Source organism: Nuphar pumila, chromosome 7 (genome assembly GCF_984573655.1).
Source record: "Nuphar pumila chromosome 7, dmNupPumi1.hap1.1, whole genome shotgun sequence".
NCBI classification, from domain to species: domain Eukaryota; kingdom Viridiplantae; phylum Streptophyta; class Magnoliopsida; order Nymphaeales; family Nymphaeaceae; genus Nuphar; species Nuphar pumila.
Genome location: NC_143255.1, coordinates 49,562,946 through 49,585,132, shown reverse-complemented (window position 1 = coordinate 49,585,132; position 22,187 = coordinate 49,562,946). Strand labels below are relative to the sequence as shown.

Sequence of the window (22,187 nt, the reverse complement as noted above, 5' to 3'; positions counted from 1 at the left end):
GTGCCATTACAAATGCACCAACTGTGCTGAACTCATCTGTGCGATCAAATTGAACACAAGAAGTTCAGAGAGTACTGCTCAACTGACAATGGTCAATATTTTTCATAGTAAAAGCTTAGCTCTCAATGATATCCACCCATGTTTGCTAAGTCAAATACTCATCAAACGGTCGTTATGGAAAGTGCCCTCTGACTTGTGTGACACAATGCTAAGATGGTGATACTACTTTCATGTGAAAACTTTGGAAAATATTGAAAAATTTGAGATATGTATTTACATGTTTGCTTTGGTCACATGGAGAATGAGCCATTACAGCTGAGAAAATAGAAGCTGTCATTATTGGTCACAAGGTCAACCTTGCGATGAAGAATGACAGGATTCAAGCAATGAACATTCTCAACTGAGAAAGTGGTGTGCTTGTGATTTGCAATCATAGGATCATGAGAAAATACAAAAATCACAAGGTGTTCCAAACATGTCTGAATCATTTATATTCTATAGACTGGTCAATTAATTATATCAGGTATGCTAACCTTTCAGATTCCGGTCAGATATCTGACTAAATCTGAATCCATTTAGTCAAATTTGGCAACATAAGTAGCACCCGATTAATAATCAGGTCCAGGTTCAGCATAGAGTTTTATACCTAAATCCAAATCTGAACCAAAACTGAGACTGAGAGACATCCAAATCTGAATACATGTAAACCCTACATGTGATTAGCTATTTAAGCTAGTGAGATCTGGATACAGTTTTCAGCTTTTTCCATCCAACTCCATATCAGTCTAGGTTAAACTAAGTAATGCCTATATCAAATCCCATCCAGACTAATTAAGAGGGTTGGATTTGGCTTTCCTGGCTCTGGAATAGGCTAGACTGAGCCGCCAGGTAGTCTAGAATGTCAGTCTACCGCACAGCCCAGTTTTCCTCTAGTGGTCTCAGCCAGCTTGGCTAGGCTTAGGGCCTGTTTGGAATCTCGGAGTTGGGATTTGCTTTTATGCATTTGGGATTGGAAGTGAGGCCCTTTCTCCTTTGTATTTACACTAAATCATGGATTTGGCAGCTGCCACTTCTTCAAATGCATAAACTCCATAAATGCCCATCCCAGCTACAGATTCCAAACAGGCCCTTAATCCTCGCTATGATCGTTTGCATGTCCAGGCTTATAAAAGGCTTTTGCTTTGGCAGCTCAACAAAGTAAATTTGAGGATTTAGCTAAGTGGGTTGCTACTGCGCTAGTGGCTAGGCTTATTGGGGTTTCATTACCATGTCAGTCTTCAATACACACCATACTTAGGAACATGCTAGATTGATGTGATAGACCCCACCATGACAAACTATTGTTGCACCAAGCACACACACACACACACACACACACAGAGAGAGAGAGAGAGAGAGAGAGAGAGAGAGAGAGAGAGAGAGAGAGAGAGAGAGAGAGAGATTCCTGATAATACTTATACATACCTCTTGTGAAGGCCGTAATGATAATCAAGTCAAATTATTCAACTTGATTCTCATTAATCACTGCCAAGGATCCAAATGGCTGGAGTTCAGTTGGTCCATCTCTTAGAACCTAACAAGCGATTTTTAGATGTGGATCTTGGAATAGAACCTGAATGTGCTTTGCGATTGGTTTTGTGCTTAGTTGATCGGGATGTTTTCGGATTCAGATGAACTTTTTCTATTGCATGGGTTTGAATCCAGATCAAATCATATCCAATTGTGCTTTATATATCTAAAAGACGTTTACTGGATTCAGTACCACCAAAGAAGATCAAAAGTTAGGATTCAACTGTGATTCATCAGATCTAGTTCAGATTCAGATCAACCATGGGACTCGGTGATTAAACTTCTAATTCAGATAAACCATGATTGAGCCTGTCTCTAATTGTGCATTTACACCTTGAAATTCATTTAGGGATGGCAGTGGACCGGGGCAGGGGCGGGGGACAAGGTCTCCACCCCCGCTCCATCTCAAAATTTCGCCCTCCATCCTGCACAGGTTTTGATTTTAACCTCCATCCCCGTTTCATGTCCTCCATCCCCAGTCCAAACGGGACGAGGCGGGGCGGGCCCTGTTTTCCCCCGGTCCACTGCCATCCCTAAATTCACTGCACCCCGTTTAACATTGTAGAAACAAGAATAGAGTGATTGATAGTAGAAACTAAAAATCAGGATGTGCATACCATGCTGTAACTTGTACAAGCAAGTGTTCTAGGAATTATGATAAAATATGGAATTGTTGAAAAAAATCTGTCATAAATTTACAGGTGGCAGCAGATAGTAATTTGTCATTTTTTTTAGAGTCACAACAGCCTGATTATGAAATAATTTTCCATTAACATGAATCATATAGAACCAACTTTCTTTTTCCTGCAATTGAGAGTTATGACAGGAGAAAATCACAGAGACACTACAAAAGGCCAAGATGAGCTTGTCTTCAACTAATTATATAGAACATTTTTTGTCAAGACATTTACATATCTCTAATTCTCATGGAACCATTTTTGACTCTACTGGAGGATGTGAATGAAAGCCAAATGCATGATTTGCAAAATAATCTAAAATACAAAAAATTAGACAGTATGTCACCTAGATGCAGAAGAGAAGATAGCTTCAAGATCTCTGTACAATCTTGCTGGACTGCGACTTCCCCCTAAGCTTCCTTGATTCTGACTGCTTGAAGGGTCCGTCTGGGGTGCACTTCCTTCTCTGCTAAAGCTGGCTCTTGCCAATTCTCTCAGTTGCTTCATCCATGGCCTCTCTGATGAGCTAGAGCTCCTTGTTTGTCTCACTGGAGTACTTCCAGCCACTCCAATTCCAGGAGCATTGACTTGATTGCCAAAGCCATCTATATTTTCACCACCTTTGGCATTCACCATGTTGCATTTCTCTAATAGTTTCCATGGAATGAGAATCAACAACGACCCTGTGAAAACCACTTTTAGTCCATCGAAGAAAGAGTGACCATCGGTGCTCAATCTTAAGACCTGATTAATCAAAGCACACCACTCATTGATCATTTGGACAATGTATCCAATGAAGAACATAAGTATCATAAATATACCAAGCGCCTTATCATTTGCAACTGTAAAATCTCTATCCAAGAGAACAATGCATGATGCAAAAATTCCTGCTTCAGTGGCAACAGTAATAATCTCAACTAACTGCACCATTTTTTGGATAAATGGCTTCTTCATGACCATGAAAAGAAGCTGAAAGGATGTAATACATAAGATGATTAAAACAGGGAATTTACATGGAGTGCAACTGGAATAAGCACCTGCAATTATTCCAAAAGAAACTCGCTTGATGGATTCAAGCACAACATAGTAAATCCTGAGAATCCCAAAGAGTTTTTGGATAAAGGGTGCTTCTGCATCTTCAGTCTCATCATCAGAAGCAATGATCTGGTCACCATGCTTTTCAGATTTTCCTTCAACAATTTGAGAAAGCATGTATTTTGGTGGGCCTCTCAGATCTTCAAATAAAGGGCCAAGCATTGTCAGCTGGACTGAGTTTGGTTGGTTTTTCCATGTCCATTGCCCCCTCTTACCAGGACCCAAGATAACTCTTATAAGCTCTTGGTACCAATAGAATTTTTGGCCTTCTTGATGAACTTCTTTATATTCAAGCAGTTTGCCCATGGTAATTCCAACTGTAAGGAATGATAGCAAGGATAACACACAAAGTGATGAGAAACCAATCAACAGAATGCCAACAATGATCCCCAGTGTTGATCCCCCTGGAATTAATTAAATCCAGCATGGTCATGGTGAAGAAGCATGTGCAAGTAATGGACAATTAAGATAAATCATAGTAGGACTCTGGAAGGAACATGAGCATCAATAGCAGGCATTGTAGACTACTTTTATATAGTAAGCAAAAAAAACTTAAATGCAACAAGAGTTACCTTTGATGACTGCAGCTGCAGCCTGGCACATGCAAGGCAATGCAAGAACTATAAGAAATAACTCAAATCTTGGAAACACAAATGATCCGTAGCTCACATATTTTACTGCTAAGTTTGTCCTTTTCAACTTAAGAATAAAAAGAATTGTAGCATGAAGCAACATCAAACTGCCCCCTATCACCACTAACCAGAACATGTTCCTTTTGAATTCTTTCCACCTGAGATGCAAATGCATTAAGAACATACATTAATCATCTTCATTTTCCAATCAGAAATTTGAACTTCCATATTTTCGTAAAATAATATAAAAATCAATTGCTCTGAGTAAATGCTATGACTTTTGGAAGACAAAAACTAAGGGTTTATAAAGTAGACAATCATCTTGGGAAGCAGAATATATGCACAAAATAAGTCCAAGTTACAGGGGTAGCAAGAAGCACAGAAGGAAGAAAGGGACATTTTTTCAGCTTACCCTGTGGAAGTCCTTGCACTGAACAGAAGCTCTGCCTCAGGTTTCATATTCTGGTTCTGAAAAAATGTACATAGATATGTAATTAAACTAGTCTGTGATGATGAAAGTGAAAGAAACTTCACAACCAAAGTTGAAAAAATATAGGGTCTCAAACCTCAAATATAGATGCATATTCCATTGGAGAAAGTTGTTTTCTCATGGAACCAAATGTTTCTAATGTGTATTTTCTCCCTTTTATGTTGGAAAGGTTTTGTAGTTGTCTTTCCTCAATGACTTTTACAAGTGGGGTGACATGGGAACTTGAGCTGACCATGATGGAGTTGAAATGCTGTGTTTCCCATGGTAGTCTAAGGTGGGGGATACTCCATTGTAAGCCCCTAACAAATTCATAATATTCAACAGGCAAGGTAACTGGTAGCCATTTTGATAGTGCAAACACTTGAATATGGCAAGCAGTTCTCTGCAGGAAAGAATATACACATATGCAAAGAAAAAGAAAAAAACACTTGATTAGAAGCATAATTTCATCATTTTTAACTGAAATTCTGACAAAAGTTTCAGAAATAAATGTGATAAGGGAATGAGAGAAAATTTCTGATATTGTCATCCAAGCAGTGATAGTTCTTAAAATATATTTGGCAACATACTATGAGATTTCGTGATGGATCATAACTGATATATGATGGCAAAGGTTTTGAAAGTGCCCCAAAAGACTGAAGACTGGCAGTAGAAACCGTGAGCAACCCAGCAGCTAAAGATGTTAAAGCAAAAGCAGCAGTGGTGATTGTACTGAGCACCACAGATGCTGTAGGAACTGAATCTGCAATAGACAAGACATATTTAGAATTGTAGTTGTATCCTATTTGAAAAATAGCCCACAAGAAATGGAAGGAAAGCTGCAGAATAGAAAACTTGAAAGTACCAGAGGTTGAACATCACTGCATGTGTTATCAATGTGATGAGTGCAAAAATCAGTCAAACTATATATCAGAGCACATAAAATACAGTCTAGTAGGCATTCTCAGGCATAGGATTATGTTTATGACTTTTGCCTACTTGTTAATTAAGCTTAATTTTCTTCAAGAGAACCAACATGCACCACATCAGATGAAACGATATTCAGATATTTTAGTGACAGAAATTTCTCTATGTAATATAATGATGTCATAGAACCTTTGTGAATTTGACTTCCTATACAGATGGAAATACTGAGTTACAGTTTATTTCATGATGAAGAAACTAAATGAAAGCTAGGTAGATGTTATGACCATTCAAGATATACCATTCATGATATACCACAATGAGGCCTGGTTAAGTGAATTTTGAATTTGATGCTGGACACGATAGTGAAATATTTAGATTTGAACACTCTTACAATGCATCACTTGTAGAATGTTTGATGCTAGATTCTTGTTTCCTGCAACATCTCCAGTAATATTTTCAGGAATCTCGACTGACACAATAGAACCATCTGCATGTACATCTATACTGTACAGACTCCAACTGATTTGAGTAAATCTGCATTTAAGATAATGAAGGAAGAGTTAGAGCAATAAGGATTTGAAAGCCCAGAAAGTGTAGAAAAGCTCTATCTCAGGCATATGAAGAAAGCCAACTTGACCTCATTGATAACTTGCCTTAGCAAATGAGCTCCTGAAATTGATATAGCAGAAGCATTAAAATCAAAGACTGGCTCTAAGAATTTTATCAGTACTGGTAAATGGTGGTCTCTAGTCCTCCTTTCTGCTGTGGTGGTCAATCTCACTGCTGGCCTCTGAGAATCTGACATTCAGTACCACAAATTACAATCAGATCAAATCTAAAAAAAACTACAAAATATGCAGATGATGGTCTCTGGCCAAGGAATTGAGAAGTTGTAATTATTATATTATGAAGCATTCATACTTGTTATATCCTTGTATGTCAATTGACCCTTTATGCCTTGAAGGGGCCAAAAGTATCTGATTGTGGAAAAAGAAACATGTGCTTTTCACAGAAGCAGGTTCTGCAAGGGAGGTTATAATCTGTTTTCAAACTCCACCAAGTCAGTTGGACAGATCATATACACATGTTCCAAAAATTCTGGGCCCTCCTAATCTCTAGAACTTTCAAGCATAAATTAGCAAAACACAAGACGCGTGTGTGTGTGTGTGTGTGCAAGATAGACTGAATTTACTGAAATGTGCAGAAATGAAAAACTCAATGAACTTAAATTAAGTGAGACATGACAGAATGTACTCGGATAATCCCTTATAAGTATGCCTGATGATTACCATCTAACATGAATGCAATGGAAAGAAGAACAATTTGTAAATAACATATCATGGTAAACATGATATCCTATCATCTTTCAGGTCAAGGGATTTTCGTAAGGGCATAGGGAGTACCATATAGAAATGTGAGGGGTTCAGTTGGAGAAACCAAAGTCCCTTGTCGACTAACTATAGCATTGCTTTGCAGTGTGATTGTGACTACAGCAATGGTTGATATGTTATTCACCTGTAAAACATAGGAAGCCAAACAGATGCACAGTTAGGATTTCCATATCCATGAAACCATGTAAGCTTACAGTTCATGCTTTCAGACATGGACTCCACGAAAACACAGTAAAAACGTCATTTTCATTATTGCATTACAAGAGAGTGTGCATTGTGCACTCAACATTAACATCTGCACTCAACCTGATCAAATAAAGACACCAAACCACCTAAGAACACATGACAGGATTACAAAAGCATGATAATGGGAAAATTTTGCTTGCAAAAATAAAACCCCAAGAAGTCCACCAGATAGATTCCTTAGCCACTTGATGTCAAATGGCAACAATACAAAATGGGCAATCTATCGGAGAATGTAAAAAGCCTTATCATAAGATTCCCACATTTTCAAATACACACACACACACACACGAAATATCACAAAGTTTTGCAATATGATCTGAAAACAAGAACTTTTGGACATGAAATTTACTCTTAAGTTCTTAACTGATCCACAAACCCAACCAACATTTATTATAAAATTGATAACTTATAGTAAGGAATCCATATTCAACAGAATAATTCTTTCCTTAGAAAAGGGAAGTCCATATATAACACAAAACTTGGCATATTCTATGACTGCATTACCAATCATAATGACCATAAAAGATAACTTACCACAAAACCAAACCGACGGTTCCCAAGGGTCTTCCGAGTAATAGGAATGAGGGAGCCACAACTAATATGAAGAGAACTCAGTATCTCAGAGGATGAATTCAGAACGGGAGCAGAGAAAGCCAAATGAATCCTCAAGTTCCTGTTGTTATTGGTTGCCGCAACTATCCTTGGCTCAGTATTGAGTTGAAGTACCTTTGTGGGGATGTGTGCAGCCAAATTGGCAAACACTGTCCTCCTGTCTGACAAATTCCAGTGATAAAAGGGGATGCCTTACTAAACAAAAATGTGCTAATAATAGAAACCAATAGAATAGACTTCAATAGCATCAGTTAATTTCAAACTTGAAAGAAAAACAGAGAAGCAGTAACATGATGCTTTTCCAAAAGAATGTATAATGAGGTATACAGTTATACACAAAGGAAATGCAGAATGTTAGCAAATAATCACTTCCAGCGAATGAAAATACTATGAAAGTGAGTATTTTTCTTCCATTCTTTCAAGAGAGATGAGAAAGTTGTTTTCTTCTTCTAACTGGTGACTGTGTGTGAGCATTTAAAAAAACATAATTAGTAACCATTATGCCCTCCACTTTCATTAAAGTGCAAAAATGTTTTCAACTGAAAGTACAGTTAAAGTATTCTACTATTAAAGGAAATCGATTAAATGTTCATATTGGTGAAACCCAAGGTTGCTAGACTAGGAAGCTGATGCGGGAAATGATACAGGAAGCGGAAGCGAGAAGTGATGCGTTTTAAAATGTATAGGAAGCGGGAAGCGAGGAATAAAAAAAAGCAATATAAGAATTGATTGGGAATATAAATGGAACACAAATAAAAACTAAAATAAAAGTGATTACTCTTAAATTTCATGATTTTTTAGTATACAACAACAACAACAACAACAACTCCGCCTGTGTAGTTATACACTGCCGGTCCCAAGCCCGGATAAAGGAGGAGGGTTGCGGTAGGCCTGTGACAGCCAGCATAAAAACTTTGTCATATCCTATGAAAATGAACCAATATGAGAATTTCGTTGGGGCGTTCCCTACTAAGCGACGCGCTGTACTCTCTAGGCCCGGAGGCAGTGATAAATGTGCAAGGGTTGCTAGGTCGTCGCCTAGAAGCGACGCGTCACACCGGCGCCCGGGTGTGGTGTCAAATAGGCAAGGGTTCCCTCACTTTGTTGGACGGGTGGGGGTAAAGAAGTTAGTCCAAGACCATAAAATTAGGTTAGCCACTTGGAACATAGGGTCTTTAACTGGTAAGTTGGTAGAGTTAGTAGATGTTATGTGTAGGAGAAAGATTGATATTTTATGTCTTCAAGAGACCAAATGGGTAGGTGAGAAAGCTAAAGTGATAGAACCTTGGGGATATAAGATTTGGTATACAGGAATAAATAGGAATAGGAATGGAGTAGGGATTGTTATGAGTCGTCAGTTTATAGATAATGTAGTTGAGGTCCGTAGGAAGGGTGATAGAATTTTACTTATTAAATTAGTATTAGGTATGGATATTATTAATATTATTAGTGTTTATGCACCTCAAGTAGGTTTAGATGATTCCATTAAGCATCAATTTTGGGAAGATTTAGATGGAGTAGTACAAGAGACATCTTATGGAGAAAAGCTTTTCATCGGCGGTGACCTTAATGGACATGTAGGCATTAGTAGAGATGGATTTGAGAATATCCATGGAGGCTATGGTATAGGAGAAAGAAATGAAAGTGGAGAAAGGATTTTAGATTTTTGTTTGTCCTATGATATGATCTTAGCAAACACTTGGTTTAGGAAGAGGGAGTCTCACCTAGTAACATTTAAAAGTGGGGTTAATACGAGTCAGATAGATTTTTTCCTACTTAGAAAGAGAGATAGGGGTTGTTGCATCGATTGTAAGGTTATACCAGGAGAAAGTGTAGCTACACAACATAGAGTCTTAATTTTAGATCTTAGAATTAGACTATGCCGCAAAAGGGATAGACATAGGATAGATCCTAGAATTAAGTGGTGGGCACTGAAAGGAGCTAAACAAGGAATGTTTGTAGAGCAGGTAGTTAAGGAAGTTGATTGGTGTCTCGAGGAGGATTCAGAATCAATGTGGAATAAGATAGCGGGTGGTATGAGAAAAGTAGCTAAGGAGGTATTGGGTGAGTCTAAAGGCGGTGCACCACTAGGTAAGGATACATCATGGTGGAACGAGGATGTCAAATTAGCTATTAAGGTTAAAAGAGAGTGTTATAGAAATCTAAGTAAGAGTCGTGATAATGAGAATTTGGAGAAGTATATGATAGCAAAGAAGGAAGCTAAAAAAGTTGTTCGAAACGCGAGGGCTAAGGTATATAAGGAGGTTTATGACAAGTTGGATACCAAAGAAGGCGAGAAGGATATTTATAGGCTTGCAAAGATGAGAGATAGGAAATCGAAGGATTTGGGTATGGTTAGATGTATCAAAGATGAAACGCAAAGGGTTTTAGTCAAAGATGAGGAGATTAAGGAGAGATGGAAAGATTATTTTGATAAGCTATTTAATGATAGTCATGCTCAAGATCTTGGAGACTTCTCCATTCCTTTTCATGAGATAAATCGTGACTTCATGCGCAAGATTCAAAAGAAAGAAATTGCAGAGGCTTTGAAGAAAATGAAATCAAGAAGGGCAGTTGGCCCAGATGGTATACCTATCGAGGCTTGGAAATGCTTGGGAGAGAAAGGTTTAGAATGGTTGACAAATCTTTTTAACTTGATTTGGCGAACAAATAAGATGCCTAATGAGTGGAGGAAGAGTACTTTGGTGCCTTTATATAAGAATAAGGGTGATATACAAGATTGCACAAACTATCGTGGTATAAAACTCATGAGTCATACTATGAAACTTTGGGAGAGGGTGATTGAGTCTAGGTTGAGGAAGGTTGTCATGATATCGGAGAATCAATTTGGTTTTATGCCTGGAAGATCAACTATGGAAGCTATACATCTTCTTAGACAACTTATTGAAAGATATAGAGAGAGGAACAAAGATTTGCATATGGTTTTTATTGATTTAGAGAAGGCATACGATAGAGTACCTAGGGACGTTCTCTGGTGGACAATGATGAAGAAAGGTGTTTCTCTCAAGTACATTAGTATAATTAAAGATATGTATGAAGGAGTAGTAACCAATGTCCACACTTGTGGAGGGGTGACAACCAATTTTCCGATAACGGTTGGGTTACATCAAGGATCTGCTTTAAGCCCTTTCCTATTTGCGATAGTGATGGATGAGATTACGAGATCAATTCAAGAAAATGTACCGTGGTGTATGTTGTTTGCTGATGATATTGTTTTGATTGATGAGTCTAGAGCTGGGGTTAATGCTAAGTTAGAATTATGGAGACTGACATTGGAAGCTAGAGGTTTTAAGTTGAGTAAGAGTAAGACTGAATATATGGAATGTCGGTTTAGTAAGCAACGAAGTAGTGATGGGAGTGTAGTGAAGCTTGGTGAGCAAGATATACCGGTGAATGATTATTTCAAATATTTGGGATCCATCATTCAAAAGTATGGAGAAATTGATGGAGATGTAAATCATAGGATAAAGGTTGGGTGGATGAAATGGAAAAGTGCTACTGGAGTGTTGTGCGATCGTAGAATGCCATTGCGGTTGAAGGGAAAGTTTTATAGGACGACTATTAGACCCGCTTTACTATATGGTACGGAATGTTGGGCTGCCAAGAGACATCATATTCAAAAAATGAGTGTAGCTGAGATGCGGATGCTTAGATGGATGTGTGGAAATACAATAAAAGATAAGATTCGGAACGAAGAGATACGTAAGAAGGTAGGTGTTGCACCCATTGAAAATAAGATGCGAGAGAATCGTTTACGGTGGTTTGGACATATTCGGCGAAGGCCTAATGATGCTCCAGTTAGAAGGTTGGAGAAATGGGAAAATATATTAGTTAAAAGAGGTCGGGGTAGGCCTAGGAAGACTTGGATGAAGATGATAGGAAAGGATATGAATGCTTTGAACCTCACCGAGGACATGGCGTTGGATAGAAATGATTGGAGGAAAAGGATTCATGTGGAAGACCCAAAATGAATTTCTTTTTTGGTTCATATCGCTGACCCCAATTGTTTTGGGATGAAGGCGTAGTTGTTGTTGTTGGTATTTTTTAGTATAAGAATTAAATTTATAACAAAATCTAAAAATGATGACTGCCAATTTAGAGAAAGCACATGGAAGTGAATGAGAAGCGTGAGAGAAAATACATAAAAAACACAAAAAGTAGAGTGAGAAAACATATAAGAAGAATAGATGAAGGCTGAAGCATGTGAAAAGAATAGGAGAAGCATGGGAGAATCGAGATTCCCATCAAGTTTCGGAAGCGAGGAGTTTCACGCTTCTGAAGCGATTTTCGGGAAGTGGGCTTCCCACCTATCTAAGAAGCTTTTGGTAACTCTGGCGAAAACTACCTCAGGTTTAACCATAAATTTTTTCTGTACTCAATAACCCCTGCATCTTATGTGGAACAAAGAAAATTTGTATTTATTTTATGTTATATGCAAGTCCAAAATGCAAACGAACTGTAACATGTCAATTAATGAAGAAAAGTTGGCCTCAATCATTTAGTTTAAAGAACGGGCTTAGACGCTTTGCCTATGCTCAAACATAAGCTTTTCTGATAAATAGGAAGGCTATTATCATACAATTATTGAACATGAATGAGTAATAAAACATACCAAAGTGCAAGACATATGTTGAATTTGCAGTTCTGAGAAACCTGTTTCCTGCAGAGTCTGTGCAAAAACCTCTTTCCATTGCCAATATCACCCTTCCATACTGAGCAGTGGAAGACAAACTTACAAGAATGGAGAATTTCAGATCAGACTGGAGAACCTCAAGTGTTGATGGTATAACTTGGCCAGGCCCATAAACAAGAAGCTGTTAAAGGGACAAAAATAAAAGTACAAATGATTGATGTATTACCAATATTAAATCCTATCTAACCATGTCACATGCTATTTGTGGAGTTCTCTCCATTACTAATAATATATAGGGACATAAGGAGATAAATCAGGAGCAAATAACAGTGTGCATTTGATATAGAAAAGCCTACATATTTGGTACTAAAAGGCCTGCAAAAAAAGCTATAATGGCAAAACTAAGCTATTTGTTTGTAATGTTATCTCAGACAAATTTGCATTGCTACGCTTTTATCTCAAAATAATGTGAATTATCAACCGATAGCTTCATGTAGTTTTGAAAAAATTTCTCAATCCTCACCATACTTAAGAATGTTTATTCCCATATGGAAGGATGAAAAGAGTCATCAGCCAGGGAGATCTTTTGGATTGAAGACCCTTATCTGTAGAGAACTTTATATATATATATATATATATATATATATATATATATATATATATATATATATATATATATATATATATATATATATATATATATATATATATAGGGAAAATGGAATATGTAAACCAGCAAAATATATAAACTAGTATGAACCGAGATTTTCATAGTTTTTTTTGCAAATCTAACCCTGCAGATGCATTCGGTATGGTCCATTTGCTTGGAATCAACTATTGGATCATCGTAATCAGATCAAGAAATGTGATTTTGTATGCTTGATATTTATGAAAATTCTGAGCCATTGATTTTCAAGCCTTAAAAGATCCTTCTCATACATCATAATCGGATATTCTAAGAGTCTTTTCTATAAAACCAAGCATATAGATCGCATCCGTATGGTGAAATTTTAGAAAAAAATTTAAAAAAACCTATGAAAAATTCGGTGCATACCAGTTTACATGTTTTGCTAGTTTACATATTTCAGTTACCCTATATATATATATGTATATATATCTATATCTATATCTATATATATGTATATATATATGTATATGTCAGCAAAAGGTCCAAAACTTATTCGCAGTTAATCATGAACACGAGAAGTCCATTTTAAATGAGTTACATGCCTACAGAAAAAAATTTGCAAGAAAAATTCCTTCGTGAATGAGCATATCATTGTTGCAAATCTGGTGACCCTTTTGAAAAAGTAATATATGCTTATCAATCAAAATGAAAAGAACAATTGTAGACTAGATGAATTGACTAAGTTTAGTTGGTGTTCTACTCACATTGCAGTGATTAACAGAAGAGCAACTAAATCCACCTCCCCCATGGCATGGCTTGTTGAATGTTATCATGACTGAAAAATTTAATGCATTTGTGAAGGAGGTTGCAGTTGAAACTGATGCAGTAGGATGCACTGTATCTGCAGAGAATTTGGTAGTTTAATGTATTAATCAAAATCACATGAAGAATAATCTAATTATTAACATTAGAAACTTCAGCATTTGTTAGGGTAATCATAATTGTAGAGAGCAGGAAATGTATGACTTGAAGAATCCAGGCAAAGATTTGTAATGTGATAAGAATTTTCCAATTAGAACATGTTACACTTGATTTCAGCACACTGATCTCGGCAAACAACATAGATGCAACAATATCTTGTAGCTTCACTAAACTATTTGTTAACCTTGAGAATCTGAGCCTCTGATGGCTCAAATTAGGCTGACCCAAGCTATGCAGAACTTGGCTGAGCTACAAAAAAAAAGAATGCAACTTATGCTAGACTTGGACAATTCCTTGGCCAGGAAATCTCTCTCTCTCTCTCTCTCTAACAAACTGACTATTAGGTGTATGTGTAGACCACCCTGACCACCCAAATTTTATTCACATCTTAAAATGAGCTCATGGAAACTGAAGCTGAGTCCAATTTCAATCAAGTGATCTAACTCCATGCAACTTTCCTAGCAATTTCCAGCCGATTTTCTGTCAATTTTGAGAAGTTTTTTAGGACCATTACATAATTGAAATGGTGACAAGTCCATTGCCCACCAACTAGGCATTTGATCATCTGCAAGAAAATATTTGAATGCAAACCAAATTCATGAAAGAATTGATTCAAATAGGAGTTTAGAGAACAGTTTCTTAACCAATGGTCCAGTTGTAGCTTGAACAGGAAATTCGTCCTGATTCAGTGACGCAGACATCAAATTTATGCTCTCCATCGTCCAGCCTTGAATAAAGCACAACCTTTTGTTTACAGTCTGTAGGAGTTTGATCATCAAGCTGGCCAAGTTCCATCCAGAGAGTCAGCCAATGAAAGTCGTATAGTTCACAATAGAGCATAAAAAATGCCAGAAGAAAAACCATCCAAAATTTTCAATTGAAAAACATCTATGCCCTTGAAAATTATGAATGAGTAGAGAACCTAAGTAAACAAATTAAAACAAATTATCCCTGAGAACATTTGGTCTAAGCTATAAAGACAATTTCAAAGACCAAAAAAGCTAGTGACAGATTTCCGATGCTTAGCCTGATACTTCAATTATGTGGATGGATTTGCAATTGCAATTAACTAAAAGAAGTGAATAAAAGTAGAAGTGCCATTTTTTTCGTATATTGAAGAAACTTTGGCAGGTAAAATCAATACCATTTTCTTCACTAAAATATAAGGCAACCATCCATCAACATGACAGGCACTTCGGATGAGTAAGAAATAACGGACAACTTGTATTCACAAGCATTTACCAATTCTACTATCAGAAAATCATGAAAAGAAAAGATGAACTTACCTTGCATTCTATGCTACAATTGATACAAGACTCTCCACCAGCTCTCCGTGAAACCTCGAAAACAAATGTAGCTGAACTCGAAGAGGTTATAGGCAAAGGAGCCTTCTGGAATTTCACCAGTACATCAGAATTGCTTCCATGGGAACACATACAAAAGTACAAGTAAACAAGAAACCACAACACTCTGTTCAAATCCATATCACAAAAATACCAGACCTTTGGTTTTTTGATAAAAATGAAAAGAACCCAAGAAACAAATTTTATCTTTTGGAAAAGAAGAAAAGGCAAACTATGAACAGTGAAAATGGGACTACAAAGACAAAAATGAAGAAAATGTTGGCTACAAATACATTGTTTGCAATATCACACAAAAATTAGACAAACCCACAGACACCCACAAGAAAAAAATTCAGCACACCATAAATAGCAGAGATTTGATAGAGATAAGCACATCTTAAGTAGTCGAGATTTTATAGGGCTAAGAAGCTTATTTTTAGCATTCCCATTTATCAAACGCTTGAAATTTGAAACACGAAAAGACTGTGACCAGGGAAGAGTAAGAAGAAAGGGACATTAATGTAAGGATGGCATTGATGGATGGCCTCTTGCATGTGTATACGAGAGCATAGACAGATGTAAGAAATGAGAAGGTGGGGTGGTTCAAGTCTGGTTCAGAGCCTGCACATGAGAGTGTGTCAGTGAAGCCAGTATTTAAAAGGGTGGTAAATAAACAACAGACATTGGAAGTAAAGGATTCCATCTTATATAGAAAGGAGAGAGAGAGAGAGAGAGAGAGAGAGAGAGAGAGAGAGTCCTCAACTCACCAAGATAAGTAAATTAATTGGTAGTGGGGCTTAGGACAGTTACTTTGTCAATTAAAAATATAGGCCCCAGCTCTTGCAAATGTAATCTCTGTCTCTCTCTCTCTCTCTTGTAAATCTCTATATTTTACAGATGAACTTCTCTCCCCTCTTTCACCCTGCGCAACGAAGTTTTGTATTTTAGTTGGATTCCTGTAGCAACCTTTAGATTGACTATTCGAAAAAAAAAGCGTCCATACTCAACGGTCACCCACCACTCTAGCAGTGTTTATAGGATAATAAACACATGAAAATTAGCGAATCCTCTCTCTCTCTCTCTCTAACTATTCCCACACCGCAACTCGGCCATAATTTTTTTGAAATTTTCTTTTGTTTTTTAACATTTTACCGGAAAATCTTGGTTAATATAGCCGATTTAAAAATAAAAAAATGCCACACAAAAATATCGATCAACTTTCTGAGCTCCTGATAAAATACCACGTTTTCACCATATCTTAAAAGATAAATTCAATATTTGTCAGGGAGATTGGAATCTCTCTCTCTCTACGCATGATAAAGTAAAAAAAATATTATCTCTCTCTCTCTCTACGTATGATAGAGTAAAAAATTAAATGTTGTCAAAGTATCGGCGCTTCCCTACTTTGGTGGACGCTTTAGAATCTCACTCTCTCAGTATTGAAGAATCTATAAAACCAAGCCAACGAATATTATCTTTCTGCCATCTGTGTAAAGATCAGGTTAATTTAAGATTTAACAATATGTGTCTAGGAAAAAATAATCACGAACTAATGCAACTACTAGGAATTTGGTGGTATACTGTCTCGACTCTTGACTCTTTACAGTGAAGATATCAAAGAGTAGCAACCCTTGTTTAGTTCAATTATTATTATTTCACACGCCAACTAGCTGCTGGCTGCAATTGTATACAATGATGTTCTTCAGACCAACCTCGACAACTAATTAATATGTTTGGAGTCTGTCATAAATGCTGCCTTATGGATATAGTTGGCATCTGCTGTTTAGACTCTAGAGCGTCGGGTGTTCCACAACTTGTGCAGCCTGGGTGGGGCCCTGGTGCAGGAGCTATGTCACATGGACATGGATCCGGTTAAGATTATGACACCAATTTGAAAAAAATGAATATGCCATTTTAAATAAAAAGCAGGACACAAGGATTTTAAAATAAAGAGAAATTTTCAAATACCTTCCAAATGTTTAGGCCTAATTAATCGGCCCACCAAACCTTTAGGACTTTACAAATACCCATCAAAGTTTTTGCTTAGGTTAATCAAATGATCCCAATCATAAACTATCATTGGGTTGTAAGGCTGTCAATTGAACGTATTTAGCAAAAAGTTTATTGCCTACAATGATGCTTGAACGGCAAACCACCACTTTAACTACTAAACCATCAAACTGGTTGTTGATGGTTTTTCAAAAATAAATTGTATATTTAGATTGTGATAAGCCAATTGACCATCAATTACTCGACCCATTAAAATCTAATCACACAGATGTGATCTAGATGCTTAATTTTATATGAATAGATTCTTGAATCTTCCGATTATGACACATAGGTTTTTATAAGGTTTAAAAATCAACGGTGTACAATTTTAAAAAATAATCAATGCTTAAAAAATCATGTTTTTTATTGAAAACATAAAGTGTTATTTTTTTTGCAAATCAACCATGCTGAACACATCTGCCAGTTCATATTCGCAAAAAACAACCTGAGGATCACGATAAGCTAAAAAAGTGTCAGGCAGCTACCACTTTTTTTTTAAATCTATATAAGCTCAGAATTAAGTAGATTAAGTTGTCAATAGCTAATTGATCTTGATTCTTGAATTGGTAAAACTTTTGTCAACTATATATATGGAGTTATAAAGGGTCGAGTAATTATTGGGTTGACTGGCTTATCACAATTTAAATATATAATTTTTTTCAGAAAATAATCAACAACAAGCTTTGTAGTGCATGCTAAGAGGTCGACGGTTCAAGTATCATTGCATGCAATAAATTTTTTGCTAAATACATTCAATTGACAACCTTACATGTTTTATTTCTCTAGTTATAGGTGTAAAATGGTAACTTCACAACATGAGTTAGGTTAACCTAAGAACTAACCCAACGTTAGTTTATGATTGGGGTCATTTGATTAACCCAAGTAAAAACTTTGTTGGGCATTTGCAAAGTTTGAAAGGTTTGGTGTGCGGATGAATTATGCCAAAACCTTTGAGGGGTATTTAAAAAATTCTCTAAAATAAATGATTTCAATAAGCATAATATATAAAAAAAATTATTAAAATGTATCATAACAGTGTCACATGTGTGTTTGGGTGTCCCGGCCGTGGCCTCCCGACTGCGGGTGCATGTGACATAGCCTAGGTATGGCAGGATGAGCCAGCACGACCAGGTTTTCATGCGGGGTGTGGTTTCTTCGGGTTATAAAAAAAAAAATGTAACATAGCCTTGGAGTGACCCGGGGGATCAGACATTATTTTGCACACATCAGCCTCCAGCCATGTTGCTTTAGACCATTATAATTTATATCCTCTGGTGCTTCCGCATGTATAGGAAACCATTAAATATTTGTTAAATTATGTAAATGTCAAAGCCTCTCCTCCCTTTTCCATACAGTAGCCTCATTTGGTCATGGGGGTGTTGGGTTATTGAAATTGAGATAGTGACCTTGTTGTGATGCTTAGAGTTTTTGGCTCGTGTCCAGACGAAAAGCATAAACTATGATAGTCCCAAGCTCAAATGCAAATGCAAAAAGTAAGATGTTCATCGTGAGGCCAACAACAAAGCTGCAGAACCTTCTTTGTGAATTGTGTTCCATTAGATGCATATGAGCCTGGATAATAAGCCTGCCACTTAAGTATGGATAAGCACCATCAAGTCAATTTTTTAATGGGAACATTTTAAATGTGCAACAATTAGAGTATGGATACCCACATCCCATCTTGAATTCCAGTTCTGTTTTTTTATTTTTCTTTTATGATGAGAAACCTGAATGGTGTTGCATAACAGATCTTCTGTTGCATATCAGTTGCCTGATTTTCGAAAATCTAAACTACAATCTACATTATCAACTACTAAAGAAAGCAATGCGTAAGGTTTAGAGAGAAATGGGAGAAGAGAAAGTCAAGTTTAAAGTAATTAATGAACCAAGCTAATTAAAAATCCCCGTGACAGTGTATTTATACTTGAAAGACAAAAACCGTAGCCCTACGATGGATTTCAGATAAATCCAAAATCCAAAATCCAAATAAAATGCAAGACTTATATGAATCTATTTGGATCTAAATTAGATTTCAAGACTAATACTCCTTCAGCTTCTTCTTGCCTTTCTTCTTTGCGTGCGGATTGACCCAAGTCTGGTTCCGATCCTGCATCATCTTCCTTCCTAGATAGTAAATTTCTGATATTTTAGGATCAGTGAGTGGAACTTGCATTTATTGCTTCCCTTCGCTCATGTTTGGTTGCATTCAAATGTGATTTGGAATCTCATGCAAATTAGACAATGAATCTCATTTACACATCTAACCAAACATGAGATTTGAAATTTCACATATGCCTATCTGAAGTTCGAACATGGGATGTCCAAGAAGCTGCAGAAAATTTAATCGCCCCGGGGGGGGCCAATGTTGCACTTTTGGTACTGGAAGAAATTTGAGGTTGTTTCTTGCTATTAACTTAGGAACTAATGCTAACATGCCATTTTTTTTTTAAATCTTAACTTATCAATTATTGAACTTCACCTTCTTTAAATACAACTTGCTTGTAGGGATGGCAGTGGACCAGGGGAAATGGGGCCCCGCCCCGCCTTGCCCCATTTGAACCGGGACAGAGGACATGAAACGGGGATGAAGGTTAAAATCAAAAGTCATGCGAGAATGGAGGCAGGGATGAAGGGCATGATTTTGAGACGGGCAGGGGTGAAGACCTTGTCCCCGCCCCGATCCACTGCCATCCCTACTTGCTTGTTATCTTGGAATCTTCTTACCCAATAGTCTAAAGATACCATCCAATTATAAGAAGCTAAATGGTCATAATCTAGCAACTAAAAAGATAGATTTGACAGTTTATGCGCTAGAAAAAAGCCAAATTGTTAAAGATTAGATAAATTCAATGACATTTGAGGTCCAACTACATCCAGAAGAACTTTGCACATAAAACACAACAGGGAATATCTCAGGTCACACAGACAGATGCATAACAAGACAAGCAAGTGTGGGTATGGGTTCCAATCATGGTACATTTTTCATGAAGCAGACAATTTTGCAAACAAAGTTGGCCGTAAAATGACTATCTCCAACCATGGAAAAGCCAGCATTTCCTGGCCTCATATTGCTCACTACCTCATCCTTTTAAAGATACAAATCTCTCTCTCTCTCTCTCTCTCTCTCTCTATATATATATATATATATATATATATATATATATATATATATATATATATATATAGAGAGAGAGAGAGAGAGAGAGAGAGAGAGAGTAATGCTATAGTGCTTCTCAAAAAATGGTTGTGAATTATATCTTCTCAATTGAACCTTATGGATGTACTCAACATAGTTTATTTGATAGGCATCATGCTTTGGATTATGTTTTTTGGACATAAAAATAAGGTTTTTTAAGTCATGATATTTTGATACATTGTGAGCCATTGTTTTTTTAAATGTCTTGAAAAAACATACAATATGCTATAATCACTTGATCCAAAACTTGTTTTCTACTAAATAATGCTTACAGATCATATCTAAAGGGTCTGATCAACAAAAAAAGTTCAAGAAATTTGAAAAACTAAAGCTTCTATTAGGTGGGATTAGGTACTTTAGGAGCACTTTATAATTACCTATATATATATATATATATATATATGAATAAATCCTACTCACTAGAAAACCTACCAAACTTACCCACTAAGAAATATTTTATAGGATTTTTGGTGTTTTTACGAAATTCTGACCTTAGAGATTTGTTCAGCATGATTGATTTACTAGAAATTGACACTTTGATCATGCATTTTGGATGAGAAAAATGGTATTTGGAGTCTCAAAAAAATTTGAAAGATGTAAGCTGTTAATTTTTGAAACCTTATAAAAACCTATTCATGCATCAGAAACAAATGCTCCAAGAACTGATTTCTATAAAAACAAGCACATAGATCACATCTGTAAGGTCAGAATTTCTAAAAAAACAACAAAAGTCTGATAAAATGTTTCTTAGTGGGTAGGTTTGGTAGGTTTTCTAGTGGGTAGTTTTCATTCTTCACATATATATATATATATAACATTATTAATGGTTGACATTATGCTAAAAAATACATCATATTTTAAAAAACTGCTCTATTTTTAAAAATATTGCATTTTAAAAACAGATGCCCTTAGTCAGTCACTCCATTTCTCAGATCTGGACCTGTTTGCTTGTGGCCAATGAGAGAGAAACCATACACGTGATGAACACCAATGTTGTCACAGTTTAATTGAATCGACTTGAATCAAATGATTCGAATAGAATTGGTCCTTCACCAAAATTTTCGAAACTTGGCAGAATCCATCTTTTTAGTTTTTATCATAATTATGATATTTGTTGGCTATTGAATTTTTTAGGCATTAATTGCATATTTCATAACTTAATTGGACTCTACAAATAATCATTTAGTGTTAACATCCTGAATTTTTAATTTTTTTGAATTTGTTTTACAATACAAAATTTTAGAAATACTGATTTATGTTAATACATTTAAAGTGTTTTTTTTTTTGCAATTTTTTTGCATTGTTTATATGTTTATAATATTTTACATATGCTTTATATTGTCGTGTATATTGATATTTTTTTAAGATTTTTATAAAAAAGACCAAATTTCTGAAAATATTCCAAGCTATTTGCTTCACTAAGGCTTTTCCTGAGAAAGAGATTTGTGACTATGGTTAATCGTACCCTCTTAGGGCTCCCCATGATAATGATGTTTGAATTTCTTGGCAGAAGGAACAAAAACATATCTATTAGCAATGTTGTACATGTTGCATTATAACCATTCATGAGCATGTGCTCTTGTAACTTCATGAACCCAACATGTAGCTGGACCATGGAACTTAGAATATAATTGTGTCACTGTTCATATTTGCTGGATTAGAGATGGATATGGTACGACGACTTATTAAAAAAATCTACTATATAACAATTCGTTGTG

General features: G+C 36.2%; 1 protein-coding gene across 3 annotated transcripts; it reads right to left on the bottom strand.

The window, feature by feature from the left end:
- Positions 1 to 2,320: 2,320 nt before the first annotated feature.
- LOC149832208 (uncharacterized) lies at positions 2,321 to 15,845 on the bottom strand. 3 transcript variants are annotated; one of them, XM_090014366.1, is made up of 14 exons: positions 15,168 to 15,845; positions 14,526 to 14,661; positions 13,665 to 13,801; positions 12,252 to 12,453; positions 7,541 to 7,779; positions 6,773 to 6,884; positions 6,023 to 6,167; positions 5,761 to 5,903; positions 5,033 to 5,205; positions 4,540 to 4,845; positions 4,386 to 4,441; positions 3,914 to 4,131; positions 3,284 to 3,745; positions 2,321 to 2,929 (listed from the first exon to the last, which is right to left on the bottom strand). In XM_090014366.1, exons 1-14 carry the CDS (start codon positions 15,363 to 15,365, stop codon positions 2,589 to 2,591), a joined length of 2,868 nt encoding a protein of 955 aa, XP_089870492.1. In that variant the 5' UTR covers positions 15,366 to 15,845; the 3' UTR covers positions 2,321 to 2,588. The 3 variants fall into 3 exon arrangements, with proteins under 3 accessions (XP_089870492.1, XP_089870490.1, XP_089870491.1); XM_090014364.1 differs by having other exon boundaries at positions 2,321 to 3,745; XM_090014365.1 differs by having other exon boundaries at positions 2,321 to 3,658.
- Positions 15,846 to 22,187: the final 6,342 nt, after the last annotated feature.

Bases quoted from the DNA above. Each gene is read 5' to 3' on its own strand.
- LOC149832208 (XM_090014364.1), bottom strand. From the start codon at position 15,365: ATGGATTTGAACAGAGTGTTGTGGTTTCTTGTTTACTTGTACTTTTGT. The intron at 6,885-7,540 runs GTAAGTTATCTT...TATGTTTTACAG, and splicing joins ACCGTCGGTTTGGTTTTGTG to GTGAATAACATATCAACCAT. The intron at 5,904-6,022 runs GCAAGTTATCAA...TCTTAAATGCAG, and splicing joins TCAGGAGCTCATTTGCTAAG to ATTTACTCAAATCAGTTGGA.